Here is a 23,604-nt window from a genome sequence, read left to right as displayed (position 1 = left end):
GCTGCACAGAGTAGAGAATAACAACGACAGTCATGGTTCTGGGTATCTTAAAACTTGTGTATAAAAGAAGAGACAACAGGCAAGTTGAGACTGATGAGGAAACTCAGAAGAGGACTTAAGACTTAAAATGTTAAGGATATCAAGTGGCTGGGAAAAAACTGGACAGCTGAAGATTTCTTTGCAAAGCAACAGGGATGTTAACTCCTCACATAATTTCAAACCCATTCATATGTTGCAAATTTAAAAGCCTGTACTTCGATTCAGATTCCTCTGGTTTTATATGCTCTTTGGCAGAGACTGAAAAGCAGCAGATGGATGGGAAAAAACAGCACAGACTATATACAAAAAGAGGGACAATGAAAGAACATACTCTATACCTACATACACATAGTACTTGCTTTCCAGAGTAGCAGGCAACAAGCAATTAAAGCACCCTCCTCTTTATGCAACATTCAAATAGCTGCTGTATATCCAGAAAGTCAATTGCTTTTAAAGACTTGATTCAGGCTGAAAAACACTTGTGGGTATACACAACAGGAAAAAATTGATACATGAACTTTTGTTTGTTAAGCTTTTTTTAAATAGCTGGAGAGGTTGACAAAGCCTCAAACCCCATGGGGTTTCTCAAAACAACAAAAGAAGCCTTGTACATATCTTTAGAATAAATTATAAGACAGAGGATAAGTCAGGCCTCTGCTCTAATACAAAACTTAGATGGATAAGAAAAAAACAAACTAAAGAAAATAAAGAAAAACAGGAGAGTAAGTCAGATACCTGCAGTCTTTTTTAGAGTCTAAGAACTGACTTGGTCCATTCATTGATATACACTTGTATACCCACATTTGCACTTGCTACCTCATTTAATGGTAATGCACTACACAGCTCTGTGGAACTACTGCAGTTTTACTTCAGAACACATATTTTAAGCCCATAACAGTTCATGGGACATTTCAAGTGCATAGTTCCATCAGTGTTACCAAATTAAGTCTCAATAATACAACTGTAAGAATGAAACACAACGTTTATTAATAGATTATCAAAGCCAGAATAGATGAGTTTTGATCATCTAAGTTTTCAGTACAGCAGAGACCACAGAACATCACCATGATGTTTGCAGTTTGACAGCTTGCAGTTCTATTAGCATCTCTTTCCAAGAAATAGCCCTACTTCCTCCACTGACCAACTGCTTCAGTGGCACATTAAACTTCCTGATAACTCTCCTTCAATCTTAGCTTCTATCCTGCATTTGTCAAGGTTCAACTTCTAGCTACCAGCTCTTAAAGACCCTTGTATGCTAGATTACAGAGCCCTCTGAGACAGTTATCTATCAGCAGAGGCTGCCCTGATCTTGGGCTCCATCTGGGAAGGGGGAAGGTTTAGCATGAACCAGCCCTAGCTGTCAGCTGATGTTAGGATCCAGGGCTCATTCAGAACCAAAGGTGGGATTTACGTAACTTGATGAGTTTAATTCTCTCCCTCTTTTCAGGGAATCAGTCACAGCACCCTGCCTCTTGATCTGGGCAAAGTGTCTATCATGTCATCCTTCTGTCTGTGTTTGCCTGGACACATTGGTGCTCAGAAAAACATTTACTATAAAAGGTAAGCAGGTAAAACATGAGGCACCAAGAGATGCCAGACAGCACATTCTGACAGAGCTTTGTGTGCATCTGACAGCAAGCATAGGCCATAGTCATCTCCCAGTCTTAAACAGTTCACATTCCTTCCTTGAGCTAAACCCCACTGGGCTGCATTGTTTCAACAAGCTCAAGAGCAGCCTTGTGCCAGGGGTTTACTGCAGGCACCTTTAGCCTGACCCAGAGTAAGCAAGACTCTCCAGGCACAAGCTCCTAAACAAAGCACCACATTCCAATTACTTATGCATTTCTTCTGTCCTGAACCAGCCAGAGAAAAAGAGCATGGCTGTGAGACTGCAGGGAGATCTGGAAGGCCAGCTCTTCACAAAACTGCCTGAGGCTACATGAAACCCCACAAAGCCAAAGCTCAAATTCCTCAGCAGGTTCCCCAGCCTATTTTTGTTTCAACTCCTCTATCAATCAGAGAAGACAGGCTAGATCATTTCTCAATTACAACCAACTCAGATTCACTGAAGTTCAGCAGTTCAGACCTATATACTCAGCCAGTGTCTGTACTGTTTATTTATACTCAGATACTGGCCATGAAATATGTTTTCCAATAAAATCTCAGTAAGCTCACACTGAAACACACCTTAGGCAAGTTTCCTCCATAGATTCGTTCCCTCTTTTCCATGGCAAGCTGGGTACATCATGTCAAGGATGTGTATATGCTAAACAGCATCCCAGTTTTTTCTCTGTGCACATAGTACTTCTGCCATGCACTTAAAATCCATTAGAAGACAGACTTGTAGTCACAGTGGGCTTGTAATACAACAGTAGGCCTACAGTACCAGCAAAACCTGACACATTGTCCTTTCCCAAACATGAGAACAGCAAAAGCAAGACTTGAGTTTGCAGTCCTTTGAACAGACTTCCACCTTTCCCTTCTGGAAAGGTCTAGTCCCACAGAGCAGAGACTACTATTTCTGAAACTGGCATCATTAGTGCTATTCACCCTTGGTGAGAAGACATAAGCACAGTGTTGTAGTATTACAGACTGGCAAAGGCAGAAGACCCATTTTGCTCAGGAATGCACATTAAGAAATGGAGCATCTGGCTACTAGAAAGTAGATTCAAAGTGCTTAGCTTCTGTTCAGGAAGACATTAGATATATAAAAGGCTCAATCACAAGTTACTTTAGACTTATAACTTCAAGTGTATAAATACGTAATTTTTCCCTAACTGCCTAATATTCAGCAATAAGTTTCCCATATAAGCATGTGATTCCACATACTGTCAGTTATGAGTTTTCTTCCATCTCCATCTGATACTGGACCATTTTGGAGTGAAACAGTCATTTAGATAAACTGTGAGTCTGATCTGGTCCAGTAATCCTAAACCCCTTATTTCCATGTTTGCTCTCAGGGAGGAGGAGTCCGACTCACTGGCTGAATCTATGTAAGAGAAGTTGAAATACTTATTAGGGTTACTGTAGAGTTTCCAAAGCATCTGTCAGTTTGATGTAATTGTGACAGCTCACAGAACTGAATCAAGAGCATAAACATCAGGAAAAATCTGGCCAGGGAAGAATCCCTTTTTTTACCCTGTTCCTGTATTCTTTCCCTCAGACCAGCTCCTAATAATAACTGGAAACAAGACAAGAGGCTGAGTGGGTATCCTAACCCTTAATGTACCTCTTCTTCTATAACACATACTGATTAGATGCTGGCAATCTGTCCAGGACACAGTTTTAATGTGCAAATCTTGCACTGACAATTAACATGCCTATTTGCTCTTTGGTTGCCATATCTGGAGTGACAGGAGATAACACCCCTCATTTCCCTGTTTCAAGCCTGAGTTTACCCTCCCAGCCTCTGCCTCCTGTGTTTCTTCAGCCCAGCAAGCTCAGCAAATGAAAGTTGCAACAGCTTCATAACACTGAAAATAGTTTATTATGTTTGCCTAGTAGAGAAAGAAAAAGAAATCAAATGGCTCCATACTGTAGATAACAGCAGTTCATCAGCCCCAGACCACACAAGTCTCTGCATTTGGCCCTCATTAACATCTAGAAACAAAACCAAAGAATGTCTGCCAGGTTACTGGGTCTTACATTTGACATTTATGCAGAATAAGCCAAATAACATGTGCCCACTTGCAGTGTCCCAATTGATCCTCAAGGAGCATTTGGGATGATTATACATACCAGCATGAGTGGAGCAGTCGTAACAGGGTATCCTGAGTAAGATTTAGTCTAGTTTGTGGTGAGGCCAGTTCCCTTGATCAGCCAGCTGCTTCTGGCATCCTTTGGGATAGAAACTGCTGTTTGGGGGGGATGGTGAGGGGCATTGTCATGGGTTTACTCAGAAATGTTTTATTCAGGCTGTTTATCCTCAAAAGAACATTTTCATTTTAGATTAAATTATCTGGATTCTGTTTATTCTAAACACAGGAGACAGGACTCAAGCATTTCCTCTTTTAGGAAGTATGGCTGAGTGTATTTCCTACAAAATTTATAAAGAATTGAAGTAAGGACTTGTATGGCTCCTAAAGATTTCAAACTCTTCTTCCCTAAATGCTGAAAGAGCTGGCTCTGTCAGAGCACAGTTACATCCCAGCGGCATGAAACACAAATGCAAACAGACAGCAGCTATAAGCCCTTTGGAAAGGGCATGCTAATAAAAACCATAATCAAACTATTTACTAATACTCCACATTGTTTTGTCTGAAGACAATAAACCACATTATATAATGAGACCTTTCCCTTTTTACAGATGGGGAAACCAAGGCTCCAAAAGGACTTGTGAAGCCACCTACTGGGATTACAGTTGAGATGAGACAAACAGTTGAGATGAGACAAACAACAGATCTGAACCTTACCAGTCAAAAGTTTTCATTCCCATAGACTACAGAGTCACCACTGGAACCAAAACCACAGATTTCTGCCTTCCCATCTCTTCTTACAATTCTGACTCTCTTGCTATAAAGATACTACCAAGTTTTATATGCCATTCTCCATGCATTACTCACACTGTACTTCTTACAGAAAATCTGTCTCCACCTGAAGCACAAGGGAAGTGTCTTGCTCAGTCTTCCAGGAGACCTGAAAGCCAGATAATGAACAGAGCTCCTCTGCCCATAAGGCCAACCTGTCTCAACAGTCATAGCACAGCTCAGGACTGATGCAAGTCTAACATTCCAGTATCTTTAATCTCTCACAACTGCCTAAGACATTTTCCCTGGCATCTACTCTGAATGTTCATATATTACCTACCACTTCTGGATCAGAAGGGAATGTAGAGAATATATGAACAGTGACTGCTCTTTAAAATGTCTGCAGAAATAACACTTATCTGCTACATCAAGTCTTCCCTGTCTGCACAGTATGAACATAACTGATGGTGGGTGTTTAGAAAGCATGCATAATCATTACCTGCTCAATTACTGTTGTTATAATGCACAGTTGGCACTAAGTGCTGCCCCTGTACTAAGGGAATTCTTCATGTTTTGTTTTTAATTCTGCATCATAATCAGGCCCTAATTTTATGTATATGGCTCAGGATATTTTCCCTTTCTTTTACATTGTCAGCCTGCTTGCAACATCCTTGCTAAAGGGGATTCCTCACTTGAAGTCCTTCTCTTGGTAGGGTAGGATGGCCTCTTTTGGTTGAGGATTATAGGCTCTGACAGTGCTGACACAGAAAAATAAAACCCCAGAATGATTTAAAGCAATGAGCAGGGCTGTTCCCTCAAGATCAGGAATATACAGCTGCTACTGTCCTTTCCTCCTATAACTCAGGCTCAGTCTAAACCTGGCTACTTATAGACTAAATCCAGAGAGAGCAAGTCACAGACCCTTTGACAGCCTCCACCCATCATGCACTCTTCATTTGTTGGTAAGATTATCAATTTTTAGTAACAAGGAGACCACACACTGTCTCCCCTCCATGAACTAAAGCATTTATGGCCCAGTATCACAACAGAAATGATACTAACTGGGACAGGGACATTAAGGCATGAAGGTATGAAGAGACTTGGATATACTTAATAAAAGCCAAGAATGTCACAAACCTCCTAAATCCAGGGCAATTAGATCATACTGCCAGGCAAATCCATACTGAAAGGGTGCTAGATCTTTTCAAGAGAGTATTGAGTGAGCTCAGTTCCAATACATATGCTTCAGAAAAACAGAATTTGCTTTTTTAGTGGATTTTTCCTCCATTCTGCTTATACAAAATCATCAAAAAATGAAGCATTTAAATCAGCAGCAAGGATGGAAAAGCTGTGCCAATTCCTCCCTGAATAAGCTCCTCCCTTGAAGGACCAGGAAATTAATTTCCCTTCCAAGGGCTAAAGATGTTCGTGTGCCAGACCGATTACATCGGGTGCTTTCAGTGGAGAGAATTTCCACCCCACTGCTATGACACCGCCAGAATCCAGAGATTTACAGCAAACACCCCAGACCCCATCAAAGGCTTATGAAGCCCAAAACCACAAGAGAAGATATGCATATAGAGTTAAAAGAGCTTTAGCATACCCAAAGCATGTCTCATTGTAATGAAGGATGCCAGCAGCTATTGAAGTTACTATTTTTCTGGGTAAGCTAAGTTTTCCATGCACATGGTTGCAGAAAAGGAAATACTGAGAGGACAACCCTGAGGACAGGAACTAAAAGGAAAGCTATAGCCAGAAGCAAAGCACGCTGCGCATGGTGTTGTACCACATAGCATGGGAGAGGCTGCAACTCTGCTCTGTAAGTAGGGAAGACAGGCAGGAGCAGTACCCAAAGGGGCAAGGTTCTTACATGTCATATGCCATTGCAAAGTGAAAAAACATTTGCATTCAAAGGATTCTCCTCAGGGAAGGCAGCCTTTGTCAAAATAAACGACATGCCTCTGCCCAGCAGAGCCTCCATTAAGTTATAGTTTTAAAGTATATGGAAAGTGCCCAGTATAGGTGTTTCCACAGCAGTAAATCACTTATAGCAAAATTTGGTTTTTTTACTGTTCACTTGTCATATTTCTGAGCTGGGGTAGGGTGTGCCATATGCCAGGATTACATTCTATAAAACTAAGCTGTGTGAATTATCAGTGCATTGGTTTCTGGAAACAACAAATGGAATAGGGAACAGTCCACATCTTCAGTAGCCCTCAGACAACCACTAATAAGAGAGAAACAAATGACAAAATGCCAATATTGTCTAACTGGCTAGTAAAAAAAATTCCTTCTACATACGTGAATAATCAACTCTTCTTCCCATCTTTTTGCTTGAAGATGTTTCTAAGGAGAAGGTGAGGGGCAATTAAGGAGAGAATTAATCTAAGCAGCATTTTTGTTACCTTTAAACTAGCATACAAGTTGCTCTGGGAGCTGAGAAAACCAATGTAACAACATACCTGAAGAACAGTATTTGTGATGTCTTTCTATGAGAGAGGACTGATTAAAGCTATTTTTGAAAATGCCCAGTTACCAGAAGGCTTCTGAAGGATCTGTGGTCAAGGCCTAACATAAAACTCTAAATTAGTCCACAGTACTTGGCAGAAATGTGTGGTGCACAGCACCTAAGGTATGACACAAGTCTGCTCCATGCTACAGTAAATCTCTTGGTAGTCCAGCAGCATTAAATAAAAAGCAGAAGCACAAGGAGCTCAGGCAAAGATAGAGAAGAGACATTATAAGAACTAAAACCAGAAATATTGAAGTTATTCAGAGGATGTATAATCTTGGTGACAAGCTGATGGGAGATTTTTACCACCTGAGGTCTTCAAACCAAGCCTGTCTTTCTGGAAGAGACATTTTACTCAGGTGATTAACATGAATACAATAACAATGATTAAATCCTCCAATATACTCTAGCAATCTTCAACACTGCCCTCAATTTCCTTCTAACTTGACCTTTGAAGAGGGGCAGAGTTCCTTCTCCAAGACTGCTTGAAAATCCCTGTCACTGTGTGTATATTAGGATATCTCAAAGCTTTCTCAGAAATGCCTGTAAGATAGATTTCTGTTACATTTTCTTCTGTGGCTTTAATGTGCTAAAATCCAGAGATGCTGAGAAGTCCAGTAACCCTAACTGCACACTACAGGGCTGCTCAGTAGTTAGGACCATTAGCAAAGTACAATAAACTTGCTAGCAGATACTGCTTTGTGATCTGGCCAGAACAAGCCCAATTTACATAAGCCCACAATAAGCGAGCACCCTCAGCATCCCATCTGAATGGTTGCTCAGATGTCTGAATCTCTTGGGTTCCCAACTTTTCTGCCTTCTCACTGCATGAATTTATGCTCTAGAATTACATTAATAGATGCTAACCTGGTGCCTGGCTTGTTTAGACAGCAAGCAGGAAGAAAACTGTTTAAGACATTCCAGATTGCTATGCAAGCTTTCAAGTCTGCAGTGTTGTATGGAACAGTGCAAACAGGCAAAGAAACAGTCCCTGCCTCAGAGCACTTACAACTCGGAAAATATCATCCTAAATACTTCTGTCTGGTACAATACAGCCCAGTTTGTTCCACTCACATTCTAGTTTCGGCTTTCCTTCTTGCTTCTGGTGCTTTCAGAGAAGAGGATATGGGTCAGGGGAAGATGCTTGCTGACAACTTGAAAGAGAAACACAACAGCCTCCACTGCATTCAATGCCTTTTACTAATGGGCCTGTATTCATTGCTACCCCACAATGGAAGCAACATGCCCAGGGCATTACTAAATAGGAAAAAGATGCAGGCTCAAGTAATTAGAGGAAAAAGTATTGTGCAATGCAGGATCATTAGCTCCAGAGCAGAGGAGCTCAGAGTTTTGAACTTTTCTTGTACCAGGTCATACTGGGTCTGAATTAACCAACAGCTGCAGAATTGTCTCTTCTGTTTACTCCAGGAGTAGCCTTGGGCTAAATGGAAGGAGCTCTGACAAAGCCAGATAAGCTGGGATCCATTTGCCACACTGAGTGGCACTGATGGGAACACTCCTGAACTGCAACACTATCTTCACCCATTAAACTAGTGCCTGACATGTCTTAACAGACTGTCACTTCGGACTTTTGCAGCTCCATTTCTACAGTGGTTTCAAAGCACTTTACAGCTCATGAGGGAAAGGTTGCTCCATTTGTGAGTGCTCTTAGACTTACTCTGCACAACAGCAGCTGAGGCACAAAGCAGTTGAAACCAAATGCACCCCAAAAACTTTGAATGCTTAAAGGACACTTGATAGCATATGAGTGTGACCAAGCTCATATGTCCCTAGACTTGCATCTTCAGAAGTACTGACCCTTTAAAACACTTGAAATGGAGACACTCAAAACTAACGGGCACTTAAAAAATGGAGCCTGAATCACTAAATCAGCGAGTCACTGGCCAAACCAAGGATGGAATCTAGACATCCTGAACGCTGCTTTGACCAGAAAGCACTCACAATTGCTTAAAAATCCCCTTTGGAAAAGAAATTAAAAATTACAGCATTTGTCAACACAAAAGCTATGCTTTGTCTGGTTGAAATTCCCTTTGTCTCCAAGCAAGAGCTTGAAATAATGGAAATGAAGAGAGGTTTTACCCACAACACAGACCACATTTGAACAAGACAAAGCTGTACTGTGGAAACATCCATCCAGAGTGGATGGATTCAGTAAAAGAGTTCCTTATGTGAAATGCTGAGACTCCTAGGGGATTAGCACCAAGCTCTCTGCAAGTGCCACCTCAGTCACATTCTGTGATGGGTGCCTGCAATGGAATCGACCTACTCCAGTCATGGAAACAGCAAATGCACCAAAACCATCAGAGCTTACGACCAGGAATACTTTGAAGGTCTCAAAACAAGAATAATACCAAATTGCTCATCTGGAATTGAATTTCTGAACTTTCCTGACAAAATGTATATGGTCTGCTTTGGGCTCAAGTGGCAAATAATGCCCAGTGTTCATATGTTACAGCAGCATCCATTCTACAAAGACACACTAGTCTTCCATTACAGGAAAACAGATGAAGCTGGCACACAGGTGGCTCTCAGTGACATCCAACCCCAGGCAGACCAAAATAAACACATGAAAGTGAGGAGTACTACCACCACTTGAGGAACAACAACAGGGGTTTTATGGTAGTAGTAAGTGATCACCAGAACTTCATTGGGCCAAATCACTGATACACATCACTCCCACTTTTAAAGTAGAGGGTCACAGATCCTCAGTCACCACACAAAGCTCAGCATTCATTTGATTCTGCTTTCAAAATCTGCTCAGGTCCAGTATGCAACTCCCATTGTAAATTGACTCAGATTCCTTAATATCTGGCTCCTAATGTCAGACCAGGTCTGATGCTCATCATCTATTAGTCCAATGTAAAAGTCATCCCAGTGTTTGCAGAGCCCTGATCACTGCTGGAGCCTTTAAGAACTGCTATAAAGCAAATAAAGCAAACAGTTGCTAATAATAACCCTTACACTCAGCAGGCCCAACTTCACTCACAGCCTAGTGCAGTATGACTAAGGAAATGAAAGGCTTCACTAAGTGTGATTGAAAGCTGTGACACCATTTTAAGACTTTTTACACTTGAGCAGTCTGAAGTAATGCTGCCAGAGACATCTGAAAATTAGGTAGTGCTCTGGCTTCCACTGGCAATCATGCATTGCCTCATTTTTTGAAGGACACAATAGCTCATAGGCTCACCACTGGATAAAACACTGCACCAAATTCTTCACTTCATGTACCTAGAAGTCAGTCAAGTTGCCTCAGCAGACTCATTTCCCATTTTGCTTTCCATGAGCAGTACTTTTACATGCTCACATCTTACAAGACCCACAGAGCATTTAGCAGATGCTCGCTTAAGCAGCATGTTGCTGTGCTGAAATGAGTCCTAGTGCCAGTTAATGCCTGAGGAAAATGAAGCAATTTCCTTAATATTACTCAACAAGGCAGGATCCACAGCAGGATTCCCAGCACCCCACCAGACACTGGCCTCGAGTCTCACTTCAGCAGACTTGCTCTGGAATTACCCTACCACAGCAGAGTTCCAAATCTGACTCTATACCTTTTTACTGCAGAGGTTTGATAAATGGTCCTTTGTTCAGAAAAAAGCCCTGATGTTGGAGAACATGGCTCCTTTTTCCTCTTGTCCCTGGAATTGTGATTGGAAATAATTGGAAGTGTCACTGGAAGTAATCAGAAGTGACAGTCACTGGGCTATAAGGCTTTTGCTTCAAGTCTAACGATCCCCCCGCAAAACAAAACCTAAATTTAAACAATGAAGTCATAAAGTGATTTGCTCCAAGGTTGAAAACCCTGCAGTATTTTTTTTTTTAAAAAGTGCCTGACTGTTTTAGTTCAATATTCAAGGCTTGCTGTGTTACATGTAAGACTTTCCCCTGCACACACAAAAACACCCCACTGTTTCCTGGCACTCTGCAGCCCTACCCTACAGATAAAGGTTCATATCTATATTAAACATTTCTATGGCCTTTAAAATTTTATCAAGCCTTTAATAAACAAAAAATAGCCTAAGCAGTCTGAGCTATGAGACTCAGCCAGCATACATCTCAAATATTCCAAATACTGGAAAACCACCTAATTCCAATATTTTGCTGAGGCACAAAGAGGGGAAGGGAATGGAACCACTCTTTTTCACAGTCCAGTTCTGGAAAGGCCTCTATTACCAGTCCAGTTTGTACTAAATGCCATCGAGGCACAGAGGGAAAGACAGTCGCTGCTCAAAAGAACTTAAAGCATAAATAGCTGAAGAGTAAAAGGAACAACGCAGGGGAAAAAGCTACAGAGGGACCAACGAGACTTGCCAAGATCTAGAACAGAGCAGGAAACTGCATCCAGATTCCCAACCCATGCACTGACCACTCCCTAATATTTTCCTGAGCTGTTACTTTGTTTTACCTCCAGATACTCCAGCAAAGCATTCTATTTCCCTCTACAAAGCTGCCTTTGAGAGGCATGTCCATTGACAGCACAATATTGTTAGAGTTACTATGCAACTGCTGCTAGTTAAGAGATTATACAGAGCAGTTCAATTCCGAGTGAATGCTGCTGCACATGCTTTAAGACAAACATATATTCCCCTTTATCAAAAGCCACAGGGAAGGACAGGGGACTCTCACCTACAATTAACTATAGCTGGCTTCCAGGTTCTGCTCTGCCAAGCAGCTCAGCACAATGGACACCATAACGACAAGTGATTATTCAACAGGTATATGCTAGCTAGAAAGACTAGATTTTCCTCTTTCATATGCAGAACAAATTAATTCAGAGACTAGACACACACAGTCCAGAATTTCCTTTCTGTGATGGTTCTTTTGGTAACAAAGCAGTCATTCACACCATGAGTGGAGTTTCTCAGCACATTGGTACTAAAAAGCCATTACTATTTTATCAAGTATCTTATTACAAAGCAAAGATAAGTCATCCTTCCAAATGGCAGCTCAGACCTCAGCTTCATAAATTGTAGCTGCTTGTCAGTGATCTGCTTATCACTACTTCTACCCATGTTTGAGGACACATTAAAAGAAAAATGGCTTTAAATCAGACCTGCAAGTGGTCTAGACATGCAACAGAACTGCAACCTTACCTTTAGGCAGTGTGCACCCACGCATGCCTTAGCTTCCTCCTCTGTTAGATGGGCTTTACATACTTCTCTATCCAATATGGCCCTGCAGCACTAAATGAGTTACCCAAAACTTCATACAAGTGTGACACTTATCACAAAGCATGCTACAAAAGTAGCTGCAGTGCAGTATTTCAGTAGAGCAAATGCAGCCTAGTCATGGTCATCAGTTGCCTCTAACTGTGCACGCTCCATTTCAAAAGACTGTTTCCAGCAGAGCAGCCTCTCTTCTGCCAATGCATATTATAAGCACAACAAAATTTTCACTGACCTTTTCCTACCAAAGGCAATTAAACTGCAGGCACTAAGCTGAACTTCAACCTTTCTACCTCATCAGTTCAGAACAAGTCACATACACTAAGGTTTCATACTCATTTTCCAGCCACAAAAATGGATGTCAGCTACACAGAAGAGGAGACAGGCTGAAAATACACTGTAATGTATATTGATTCTTGTAGAACAGCAGTTCTGACATCATGAATCTGGGTCTGGCCCATTAAGAGAAATTCCGAGTTACAGCATTTGCCTTTTTAAACTGCCAAATGCTTTCCTAGAGATGGAGCAGATGAGGACAGGACTTGTTTCATTATCTTCTATCACATTCACCACCTTAGAAGTATCTTACAATTGGTCAGTCCTCTTTGCAACCTGTTGCAAAGATAGAGCTACCTAATGAGTCACACAAAGAAACCAAGGTACCAAAAAAGTAGATTAAGAAAAGCCTAGCAATAGCCCTTTGCTGAGGCAGGGCAGTACCCATCCTCCTCACATTGGCCAGTGGCTTTTTGTATTACTTAGTGAGCTTCTGGGGAAAAACAACCAGCTTTATTCTGGGTTGCTAACCCACTGCTAGAGCTCCTGGTCACTCTTGCATACACCTTCTCCATATTCTGTCCAGGGAAAAGCATGGTTTAGGCAAGGTTTGAACCCCTGGCTGGCAGAGGTGGGCTGTTGTTATTCTACTCAGTAATACTAAAGAAGCAGATTGAGAGTCTAAGAGACAAACAAGACAGAAATTCACCCTCCTCACTTCTGTTGACTTTACTTTCCATCACTTCACACATTTTCCATTGTTGTGTTTCCTGCACAGCCATTTCTGCATCCTCCACTATCCTGTCATTTGAGTATCTATTCACAGACCTCAATGACCTCACTTCACCCTTGGCTTTTTGCTGGGCTGCTTCTGTAAACTAACCATTTCTAAAAACAGATGAAGAAACAGCTTTGGGGAAAAAAATAGACCCATTCATCTTTTAGACAGGGCACTGCCGAGTTCCCGCTGCACCCAAAGTAGCCTCTTTTGTAACACACAAGTGCATGCAAGATAGGCACAATATTGCATGTGCATGAGCCAAGCTTTCTCTGCAAGTGTATAAAATACATTACAGATACACAAGCAATGATCAGTGCCTTGGCTAACACAGGGGACTGATTTAGCTAGAAATCTAAGGTATAGTTTGGCTAAGGCTGTGAGGACTATTTCTGAAGAGAAAAGGTACAGAAAGCAGCTTCCAGCACCCCACTTCATTGGTACTAGACACATACTTGCAATCATTTAGTATGGCATAGCAGGCACACTTACACACAGAAGATTTTTCAAATACACACAAGGCTTTGTCAGAGTGACTGTTAACATTTCTTTGCAGGCAGTTCCTGAAAACTCAAACAAATCCCAGATTGCAAACCTGGCCAGTTCCCTACAAAGCCCTGTATTTGCCTTGAGGAAAACAGGGGTGTTTGTTGTGATCCTGAGGATAAACATCAGGATGTCTCCAAGCCAGTTGTGCAATGACATTTCTGGGAAGCTTGTGCTGCTCCTACACAAAGTGTCCTTCTGAAGTGGGCCAGAGTACACCACAGAAACAGACCACTAATTCTACATGGAGGAGACAAGGTCCAGGGTGGGCACAAAGGCAAAACACCAGTTGTTTTCCATGGGAAATTCAGAAAGCTGCCTCCACGCCCCAGCTCTGTTTCCCATAAAATAAATTCATCTTCAGAATTTCAGCTGAACTTTGGCATGCTGCTTTTCCTCACTCTGGAAGGTTACCTTTTTTCCTCCCTTTTCTTCCTCACAGTAAAATGGAAGAAACAAAGGATAAAAATAACCCCCAAAATAAACATTTTTTTGTAGATGCTAAAAATCCAAACTATTTAATATAAAACAAAGCACTACTACATAAAAATAGGCCATTTCTCATCAAGTTTCTTGACAGAAAGCATTTGATGCAAGTAATCCCTGGCTTTAGAAGATTTTTAGTGTCTCACAAGGAGCGTTAACCCTGATATCCTGCCAGATAGCAACTCAATTATGTCTAGCTCCTTTCAGTTCCCCCTGGAGTGCCAAATGGATACACTGCTTCTTTGCTCCCTTTCCTCAGGTACTCCTATAGTGTTCTATTAAAGACCTCTCTGCCCTGTCCTAGAACTAAATTCACACTACTGTAACAGGCTGAATCCTGCATACAGTTGATGTTTCGTTGACTGCTTTTGGAGTTTTCATGACAGAAATGAGCTGCCATTTATTGATTATATGAAGCTGTCCTTGGGAGAATAGTCTTTCAAGCTAAATACACCAAGAAGTTAACTGTACTCCTTCAGAATCCAATGACACAAAGAAAAGGTGAAATCCACACAGCAAAATCACACACAAAACCCCTTTTCACAGCTATAGATTTTTTTTGTACTCCACTCAAAACCAAAGCCTTGGCTCATGAGTGCTGTAAAAACATGGGGCAAAAATCCTTGTTCCACCAAGCTTTAAGTACACCATGAAACAGACAGGCAAAGGCAACAGAGAAAGAGCCATAAGAAAACTAGGAAGTAGCAAGTGTATTATATACTGTTAGTTGCCACTGAGAAATTTGGGAAATACCTGGAAAAATCAGCATAAATGTAAGATCCATCAGGTTGCTTAAAACAGTCTCCCTTGCTTTTTACTAGTTCCAGGCAGAAGCATTCCATTAAAATGTAAAACTTCCCAGTAACCTCACTGGGAGCAGGAGTGCTTTTTCTTTTAAATAACATTGCAGTGGTTCTTGGCTTTGCTGGAGTGTAGTATTGCAAGGGTTTCAGGAGAAGGATCTCAAGGAGATACGATAGGGCACACTGCAGGTTGCCTGTGCTCTTAAAGCAGGAGAGAAGGCCAGAGTCAGCACACTAGAGCACAGCCCCAGGCTGACCTACCACTGCTGAATGCTGCAGAGCTGCTTCCGTATCATCACAGATTTTCAAGCTAGAAGTCTGGTGAATGCCTAGGCAAATGCATGCTGTCAGACCCAATTGCTCATGCCAACAGGCACTGGAAGGATCTGCGCCATAACCTTTTTCCCAGCGCAGTGAGACAATCGGAGTCTTGGTGTTCAATGCAGCAACAGTATACCCCTGGGACAGGGCTGTAAGAGAGTCATTGACCTCAGAGCTTAGAGGGCAGGCTCAGCTACATCAGGTACTTTGGCTATTACAGCCGCACCCCCTCGAGCAACATCACCCCTGTATAACATACTGATTCTAACACACTGAACACTTCTTTGTCAGACAATTCTAAGCCAGACTAAACATGCATTGTGATGAACAACACCTAACACTAATGTAAAGGTTCACTGCCAGTAGCAGGACACCAGAAAGCTGGATGACTGATTTGGCTTGGCACATCTACCACTTTGGACCTTGGACCCATCAGTTTCTGAACAGCAGAGTAGATACATAAGCCAACAAGCACAGAAAAAGCATGTAATACCAGTGTCAAAGCCAGGCATAGAAGCATTACCCACATGAACATATTTGATTACAAGGAAAATTAGCTTTTTACTTTAATGGAAGGCTCATTAAAAATATTCAAAATTGACTTGGAGGGGGTGAAAGAAGGCAAAGGAAACTTTCAGCACCAGAAAATTTAAACCAATTCAGTAAAACGTGGAAATGAAAGCATTTGCTAGTTTTTTACCAGCTGAGAAATGCAACATTCTATTATGAAGTTTTTACACAGAAATAAAGAATCACAGATATTTCCCTTGGAAATTTCCATTTTGGTTTTTAAGAGTGCAGTGTGTTACACAGAGTTTGAAACAATTTTTACCAGCTGTGGACCAAGATGAGAATCAGATGTTCCATACACATACATGTAGGCACACACATTAGCACACATCATCTTCCACTCCTCACTCATTCCTGCTTCATTTACCTAGCCTTTATTAGGGAAATAAGCATGGTCATGCTCTTGCCCACACTTAAGTTTTTCATCTTGCCTTGTTTTAAAAGTCTCCTTAAAACTAATTGGCTCCTGTTTCCTGTCTCCTCACACAGCTGTTCACTGCCCCAGAGAGGTAAACAGCATAAAAGACAAGGACTGTATATATTAGCCATTCTATTAGTATATTTAATAGTGAAAACCCAAACCAGGCAACCTTCCTTTCAAGTTTGCTTAGCTTCTCTAAACCCTTTTTTCCACACTAGTCTTTCACATTATTACCAAGAAAACTAAGCCATCATTGGCACTTCTATACATTTTTACTGCAGAAAATCTAATTAGACTTTCTCTGGCCAGCAAACAAGACTCCCCAGCCTCCTTGTTTTCAGGACAATCTAGGAACAGGGAACCACAATACATCCTTACTTTTCCCTGGAGCACACTGCTAATATTGGTGAACGAAGCTGGACACAGAGCAGAAACACCAAGTTATCTGTTGACAAGACAGATAAAGCATGGGCAAGACAAGGGGCAATGCCTATTGTAGTACCAGGAAACAAAGCATCCCAAAGCTCACAGCAAAACCTGGAAAGTCACTTATCCTCCCCTCACCAGTGCCTGGACAATTCTGAGAGAGGCTGAGCAACTCAACTCATGGGGTGAGGGCATAAGATGTTGAGAGCAGACTGTCTTTTGTTTTGTGTTACTAGCATAGTGGAGATACCTAGATGCCAAAGACATAATAACAATGATAAAGCCCATTGTGTTTTATAGATAAAAGCAGCACTAGTCATGCAAAGGTAAATTGTCATTACATTACAGCCAAAAGCACCTATTCTCTGCCAACGGCTTATTCCTTTTGCTCCAAGCCTTCAACATAGAGGAATATTCAGCAGCTGAATAGGGTTGGTGATCAAAGACTACAATTCCCATTTGTCTCCATCAGTGAGGTAAGCAACATACCTTTGTCTCCTACTCCTGGAGTCCTCTTTAAACACTGTCTCTACCATATTGAGACAAACAGCCAAGGCAGATGTGCAGGGGGGGACAAACTGCTGCCTGCACTCCCATGCAGACTCTGCAGCACATTCAAGCCCCCTGTCACACTCCTACAGATAAAACCTTTGCTGACAGCAATCCCTAGAGCAAAAACCTTTCCTGCAATTTATTCAGCAGCTCTACAAGTGCTGCCCATCTTTCAAATATCTAGAAATCCAGCTAGTCTATGTTGCACACCTGTGAGACTTCAGGACAGGGCTGTCCCCTGCAACATTTCTTTGTAGTTGTCCAAAAACTCTATTCTACCTGTGCCCAGCCACATCAGTCCACCACCCTGTGGGACTCAACTCTTGCCAGGGAATCAAAGACCAACTCACTTTTTCACACCTGTACCCAGGTTCCCAGGGGACAGGAGGACCCAGGAATCGCAGCCTTGGCTCACCACAACAGATTTCTAAGCTATCTGCTTGTCAGCACAATCTGGTGAGCAGAATGGAGACAGGAGCTCACTCATCACATTACAGAGCCTCTGGAGATGCAGAAACCCAGGCTGCTTCTGAGGCAGTCTTGCAGGCGAGCCCCCTCAAAGACCTCAGGGATGCAAACTCTTTTTCTCCATAGGCTACGGCTTTAACAAACAGTTCTCTTCAGCCGTTCTGCCTTCACTCTCGCCTTCCTTTAATGTCTCCTTTCCCACTCTCAGCTCCTCTCCTATTCAATAGTCAACCTCTACCCCTTTACTTTCCCTTCTTTCAACAGCCTTTTTTCTTCCCATTTCTTGCCTTCCCCCTTTATCTCCCTTCTCCCATCCTCTTCCCCCCCCCCAACTCCTCCCTCTTGCACTTCAACACATCTGTTTCTAATCTTAGGCATCAATTAGAGACAATAATGCCTTTTTATTTTAAAATCTGAATGTTAAATGCCTAAGCAAATCAAAACTGAGTTAAACAAATTTGACACTCTGCCCAAAACAAAGACATTTTGTTCACCTCGTTTTGCCAAAGAGGTTCAAGCCCCTCGCTAGTTCATTGCTTAAAATCACTGCTCTCTTTAAACAAGAAGCATACATTCCAAAAGGAGTCTGTTTAACCACCACTTCTAAAAAATGAATCCAGATATTAAAAGATCTCTATCAATCTGCTAATAAATAAAGCAACAAGAAAAGCATCAGAACTCAAACGACACTGAAATTGGAGTTTTTATAAAAGTTTTTTCTTTACAAATCCCTTTCTCTAGCTCATCAGACATGAATCTCAGTCATGCAGTGAGGGCACATCGAAGTTTGATTAAAAACACTTAAAACCAAACAGCCAACCTACCTAAAAAGAGAATTGAAAGTGCAGACATTCCGTCTCCAAGCAAGAGGGACTTTTCCTCCCTTTTTCTTCCTTTCTCCCAGGAACTGCAGGCAGACCTGCACAGGATTCAAAGGAACGCCTCTGGAATGCACTGAGTGTAATTGCATCCATGTGCCAGAAAAATAACCAACTTCACTCTTTCTTCCCTTCTGCTATTCATCTCCTTGTCCGTATTCCACCCAGATTCAGTGAGATCTCTGCAGCTGGTAATTCAGGCCCTTGAGTTTCTGGAAGAGAGGAGACAGAGGCAGTGCAGCAAGGAGTTCACATCTACAGCAGCATAGAACAATTTTGCTTGTCTGAAAAGGAGAGAAGCAGGGGAAAACACTGTGCTCAATGTTCACCACATGGCTGCCTCCCAGAAGAGCCCCTCCCTGCCATCAGCTGGGATTAATAGTGAAGACCAGTCATGTGGGTGAGGTAGAAATAATTTCTAGAAATAATATATATATTTACCTTTGGAGGAGAAACACAAGGATTTCTCTAGTGTCAAAACAGTTAAGTTTGGAAGCAGTAAAAATCCAGCACAGAAAAAATCAGATTCATCACTCAAGGGCTAGAGAGAGACTCCCAGAAAAAAGCACACATGCTCTTCAGAATTATAAACACACTCACATGTATACATTATCTTTATTCTCTTTTGTAGCTAGTAAATTGCAGAATTAGAGCTTTTAGTCTTGCTGGAAGACTCTCTATTTGGTTCATTGTTTTCTTTGAGTTTCTAGGAGAGAAAATTCCTAACGATTTAATTATGCATTTTATCTGTGCTTCACTGACAAGAGAAAAAGCCAAATCAAGCAGACATCAGTTGTCTACATTTAGTGACTGCTGTGCACTGCAACTTATAACTCACTTCCAAAGGCCATTTTAAGCCAGCCTGAGAGACCTTTACAGCCCATCTTCAGCTTCACCCCAGTCCAGTTAGCAAGTTTTAAAAACTAGCTCAGATACTCCATTCCATTTCTGCCATCACAGCAGTGAAGGCAGACCTCTTTGCTTCTGTAAGAAGGATCAAATGTGGTAGGGAATAGAGTTCACAGAAGATGGCTTCGACCATCTGAGCTGAACCAGCCAGAACAGAACTTTTTTCTTCTTTTGTAAAACATGTATAAATCTCGCTGCTCACAGCAAGGCCATGGAAACAGCGATGGCTTACATGTGTGCATATACCAACTGTTCTGATCTATTGCACTTTACACACATACAGGTCATGCTTGCACCTTTACATCCATATGCCCTAGGATACATCTGCTTTTCAAAAAAGCAAAGCACTTTCAGCTAGCCTAGGTGGGTATTAGCAGAAGAGTAACACTGGCTACCTGAAACTCTACAGTGGCTGTAGAAACATTCAAGAAGCTGAGCAAGCATTTGGGTGGCTATCCTGTGCTGATCTGGGTGCTGCCACAGCTATACATATACATCTACATAAGCAGCAACTGCATTTTTTCTAAAAAATAGGCATACTCAAATATATGTCCACCATACACAGCTGATGACACATCTTGTGCAACTTGGGGCTGAAGGAAAGCTTTGGAAGACAGAACAAAAATCTTTTACCTTAGGAACACTTATGAAAGTATTTCTAAGACCTAAGAGAAAGACCAGGCCACATGCAAGGCTGCCAGCCTGTGGTTTGAGACCTCATACTTCAGTTTCAAGCTCTCTCATTAGTTCCCTGTGTAACCCCATCTACATTAGTTTCTCTATACCTCCCTTGTAAAATCAGGGACAGTATGCTGCTCTCCCTCTTCAGGGATGAAAACAAATACAGAAATCTTTGTGAAGTCCACAATGAGGGGCACTATGCTTAGAAGCTCTACAGGAATTCATCACCTTAGCTCTTTGTTACAGTACAAGCTTTTCAAGCATTTACTGGAGGACAGGAAACTCTGCTACCCTGGACAAAATCAGACCCTAGATTCAGGTAGATCCCATCAGACAGAAATAACACAGATAAAAGTTATCCTTCTGCATCCTGTTTCATTAAAGTTCCATTTGCCCCTCCCAGCCTCAGATGGAAACAAAAGCAGCATTTGGCTCCTCCTCTCCAAAACAGCTGTTCTCTTTGTAGCAGAGACAATGTGTTTTAAACAGCATATTCAACTAATATAGCCTGATAATACAAAAGAGATCATTATCAGGTGAATTTAACAGTTCCTACCTGTCCCCATCTACCCATACCATAAGAGCTGATTCCTTCAGAACTTTTCCCCACACACTTGACCAAACAGGCTGCTAGTTTTCAAACAGTTGAGTGGATCTGAGAGAACATCATTGATTTTCAGTGCAGGACATAAATCGATGGAGAAAAGTGCATTTAATCCCCTCCCCCGCTCTCCAGAAGCCAAGCAGCCCTGAGCTTGTCTCTCTGCATTATGAGTCTGACAGAAGACATCCCAAGCTATGCTGTAAATACCCAGCACGCTGCTTTGCTTTAATAGAATCAATGCATCAGAAACCAAGACAGAGAGAAGTGTTGTCACCCTGCGCTCGCTGCCCAGCCTCCACTGAAATCCAGAGAGCTGGGATGTTTGAGGGATGTACACAGAGGAGGATGTGGAGAATGAAAGAGGAGGCCACGCATGCATCCTCTTTATCATCTCGGAGAAGCCATTCCACAGCCTGTTCTCACATTGCATTCAGCCCCTTCGGGAAGCTCCTCAAGAGCAAGTTAAGCTTTGGGGTTCAGTGGGGATTCTCCCTCTGGTGTTCATACCTATTATGGCAAGGGTATCTCACTTGTTTGCATAACAGTTTCACTGAGAGGCTAGTTAAAGGCTGGTGTAAGTACATATAAGGACACCCATCACACCAGCACATCCTCTCAAGACTTCTGCTGATTGTGTTTGGGGGAATAGGTCCTATCTGCAGCACATTATTTTTCCAGAAGGGGCAAATTCTTCTAGTAGGCTTGTGAATGCTTTCACTGGTTCCTATACAAAGCTAGCACAGCATGGGAGCTATGCATCATGCACTTCTCAGCAGGGAGAAGAGTGAAATAGAAAAACTGATGTTTGATATCATAAGCATTAAGGAAAAAGGTTTAATAAAAAACCATTATAAACTGAGGTAGGTTTTCAGGGTTCCTTTACTGCTGTTGACAGGCCCTGACTTTTAAATCTCAGGTAGGTTCAGATTAAAATAGCTGTATACAAATACCTGTAGAACTCCTCATGGGCCACAGACCAGCTTTTTGGTGACCTTCCCTGGTGCAGGCTCCGTTTCAGCCCCTTTTATATTTGCATGAATAGCCCCTTTCAGCAAAACACAGTCTCTTAAATCTGCATGCCCCAAGAGCCTACCCAGCACTTGTTAGCTTGTTCCTACACCTCAACTAGTAGAAGCATGTCAGGGATCCTTTCTCTAAACCCTACTAATTTTTTTAATCAGGTTATTCCTTTCACTTTGCTCTTCCTGCTCCAGGGAAACAGCTCCTTGAGATGCAACTGCCCCCCATTGCTGCAGAACCGCACACTGTCTTCTCAACACTAAACAGTGCTGCATATGCCCAGCAACAGCACCTCTAACACCCCTGTCACTCAAAACATATCCAGAAACCATGTTTTCTTCCAGAACTGTTATTACACAGCAGTAACACAGACTACTACTGCTACTCAGCTACCCTCTTATGTTGATTCTTTATTGAGTCCGTTCTCTGAGACTCCCAATACAAACTTACCTCACACAGTTTAAATTATTTAAGCAGCTTATTGATACAGCCAGCAGAACAGGGTTCATCCACCAAGAGAGCCAGATGAGCACTTGAATCTCTTGAGCACAACCATGTTCTGTTCAGTTTTTGACTTTGCAACCGAATAGAAAAAGCACAAAAACATATTCTGACAGAGGAAAGGCAAACTACACAGTCTAGTCTCTGCACAAAAAAACTCAAAACACACAACAAGGAATATTCGGGTAGAAAATAAAACCCTTCAGAGATTTCTTTTCACAATAAGGCACTAGTGGAAAGATTGCTTTATACATCAGAACTCAGATATTAACTTATAAACCAGTTATTGTTTAAGAAGCTCTCATCTCTTAAGTAGACTTCAATAATTGATCATAAAAGCACTATTAGTCATTTAGTATTAATAAAAAGCCTCACTTCAACAAGCCTTAGCACTCACACTGTCAGTAAATATATCTCTAAAAAAACACCAACCAAAAAGCTCCAAAAGCTCTAGCTAGCTCAAAGTGCCCCTGTCTGCACAGCTTGTTCCTCCAACATTTATTTTTATGTTCATTCTATAGGAATTTATACTGCATTTATACTTTGAGGAATAAGAAAATAAAGAATTCCTTATACACAGAAACAGCATTTTTAATCTTTATTATGTTGTTGTTGTTACAACAGCTAAGAACTGAGCACAACATAAACTACTTACATTATACTATTGATATTACAGCAGAAGGCTAACCAGGTCAAAGCCTACAAAGTTTTGTTTTCATTAATACAAAAACCTTTAAATATTTACATAATACAAGGCTTTTGTTTTCAACTAAAGCTTTAACAAAACTTTAATGAGAAGGAAAACATCCACTCAACTAAAACCCTGTCAACTAGTCTAATAAAATACAAAAACATCATAAGCAAACAATAACATCTTCTTACCTTCAGAGTTCAGTCCTGCTCTAACAGAAACAACAACAACAACAACAAAAAAAAAATCAGTTAAGAATGCTGCTTTTTATTGTTTCCTCTGAAAAACCTGCCAATGAGACACTGTGCTTTAATTTCCCAGCTGTGAGACTAGAAAATTGGCAAGTAATTGGTTTATCTATGAATCACAGGTGTGAAGCATATGAGATTACCCAGGGAGGGTCAGAACACAGGTGTGGAGCAGATGAGATTAAACAGGGAGGGTCAGAACACAAGTTAAAAAGCAGGAGAGAA

General features: G+C 41.6%; 1 protein-coding gene across 8 annotated transcripts in view; it reads right to left on the bottom strand.

Annotated features, from left to right (window-relative positions):
* Positions 1-23,353, bottom strand: part of CLMP (CXADR like cell adhesion molecule) — a 49,660-nt gene extending 26,307 nt beyond the window's left edge. For 7 of the 8 annotated variants that reach the window (XR_015706031.1, XR_015706032.1, XR_015706027.1 and 4 more), the window contains exon 1: positions 18,672-19,019. Coding sequence is in view for 1 of the 8 variants with exons in the window: in XM_087763304.1 (XP_087619430.1) it covers positions 18,672-18,699 (28 nt within the window). In the remaining 7 variants the exon portion in view is untranslated. Of the gene's footprint in view, positions 1-18,671; positions 19,020-23,322 lie in introns of those variants that run through there. The other variant, XM_087763304.1, reaches the window with a different exon arrangement.
* Between the last annotated feature and the right edge of the window lie 251 nt (positions 23,354-23,604).

This window comes from Nipponia nippon, unplaced genomic scaffold (assembly GCF_047370975.1).
Source record: "Nipponia nippon isolate SJK-2023a ecotype South Korea unplaced genomic scaffold, ASM4737097v1 scaffold_28, whole genome shotgun sequence".
Taxonomy (NCBI): Eukaryota; Metazoa; Chordata; class Aves; order Pelecaniformes; family Threskiornithidae; genus Nipponia; species Nipponia nippon.
Note: the sequence above shows the minus strand (reverse complement) of the source record. Positions and strands in the feature narration are given on the sequence as shown.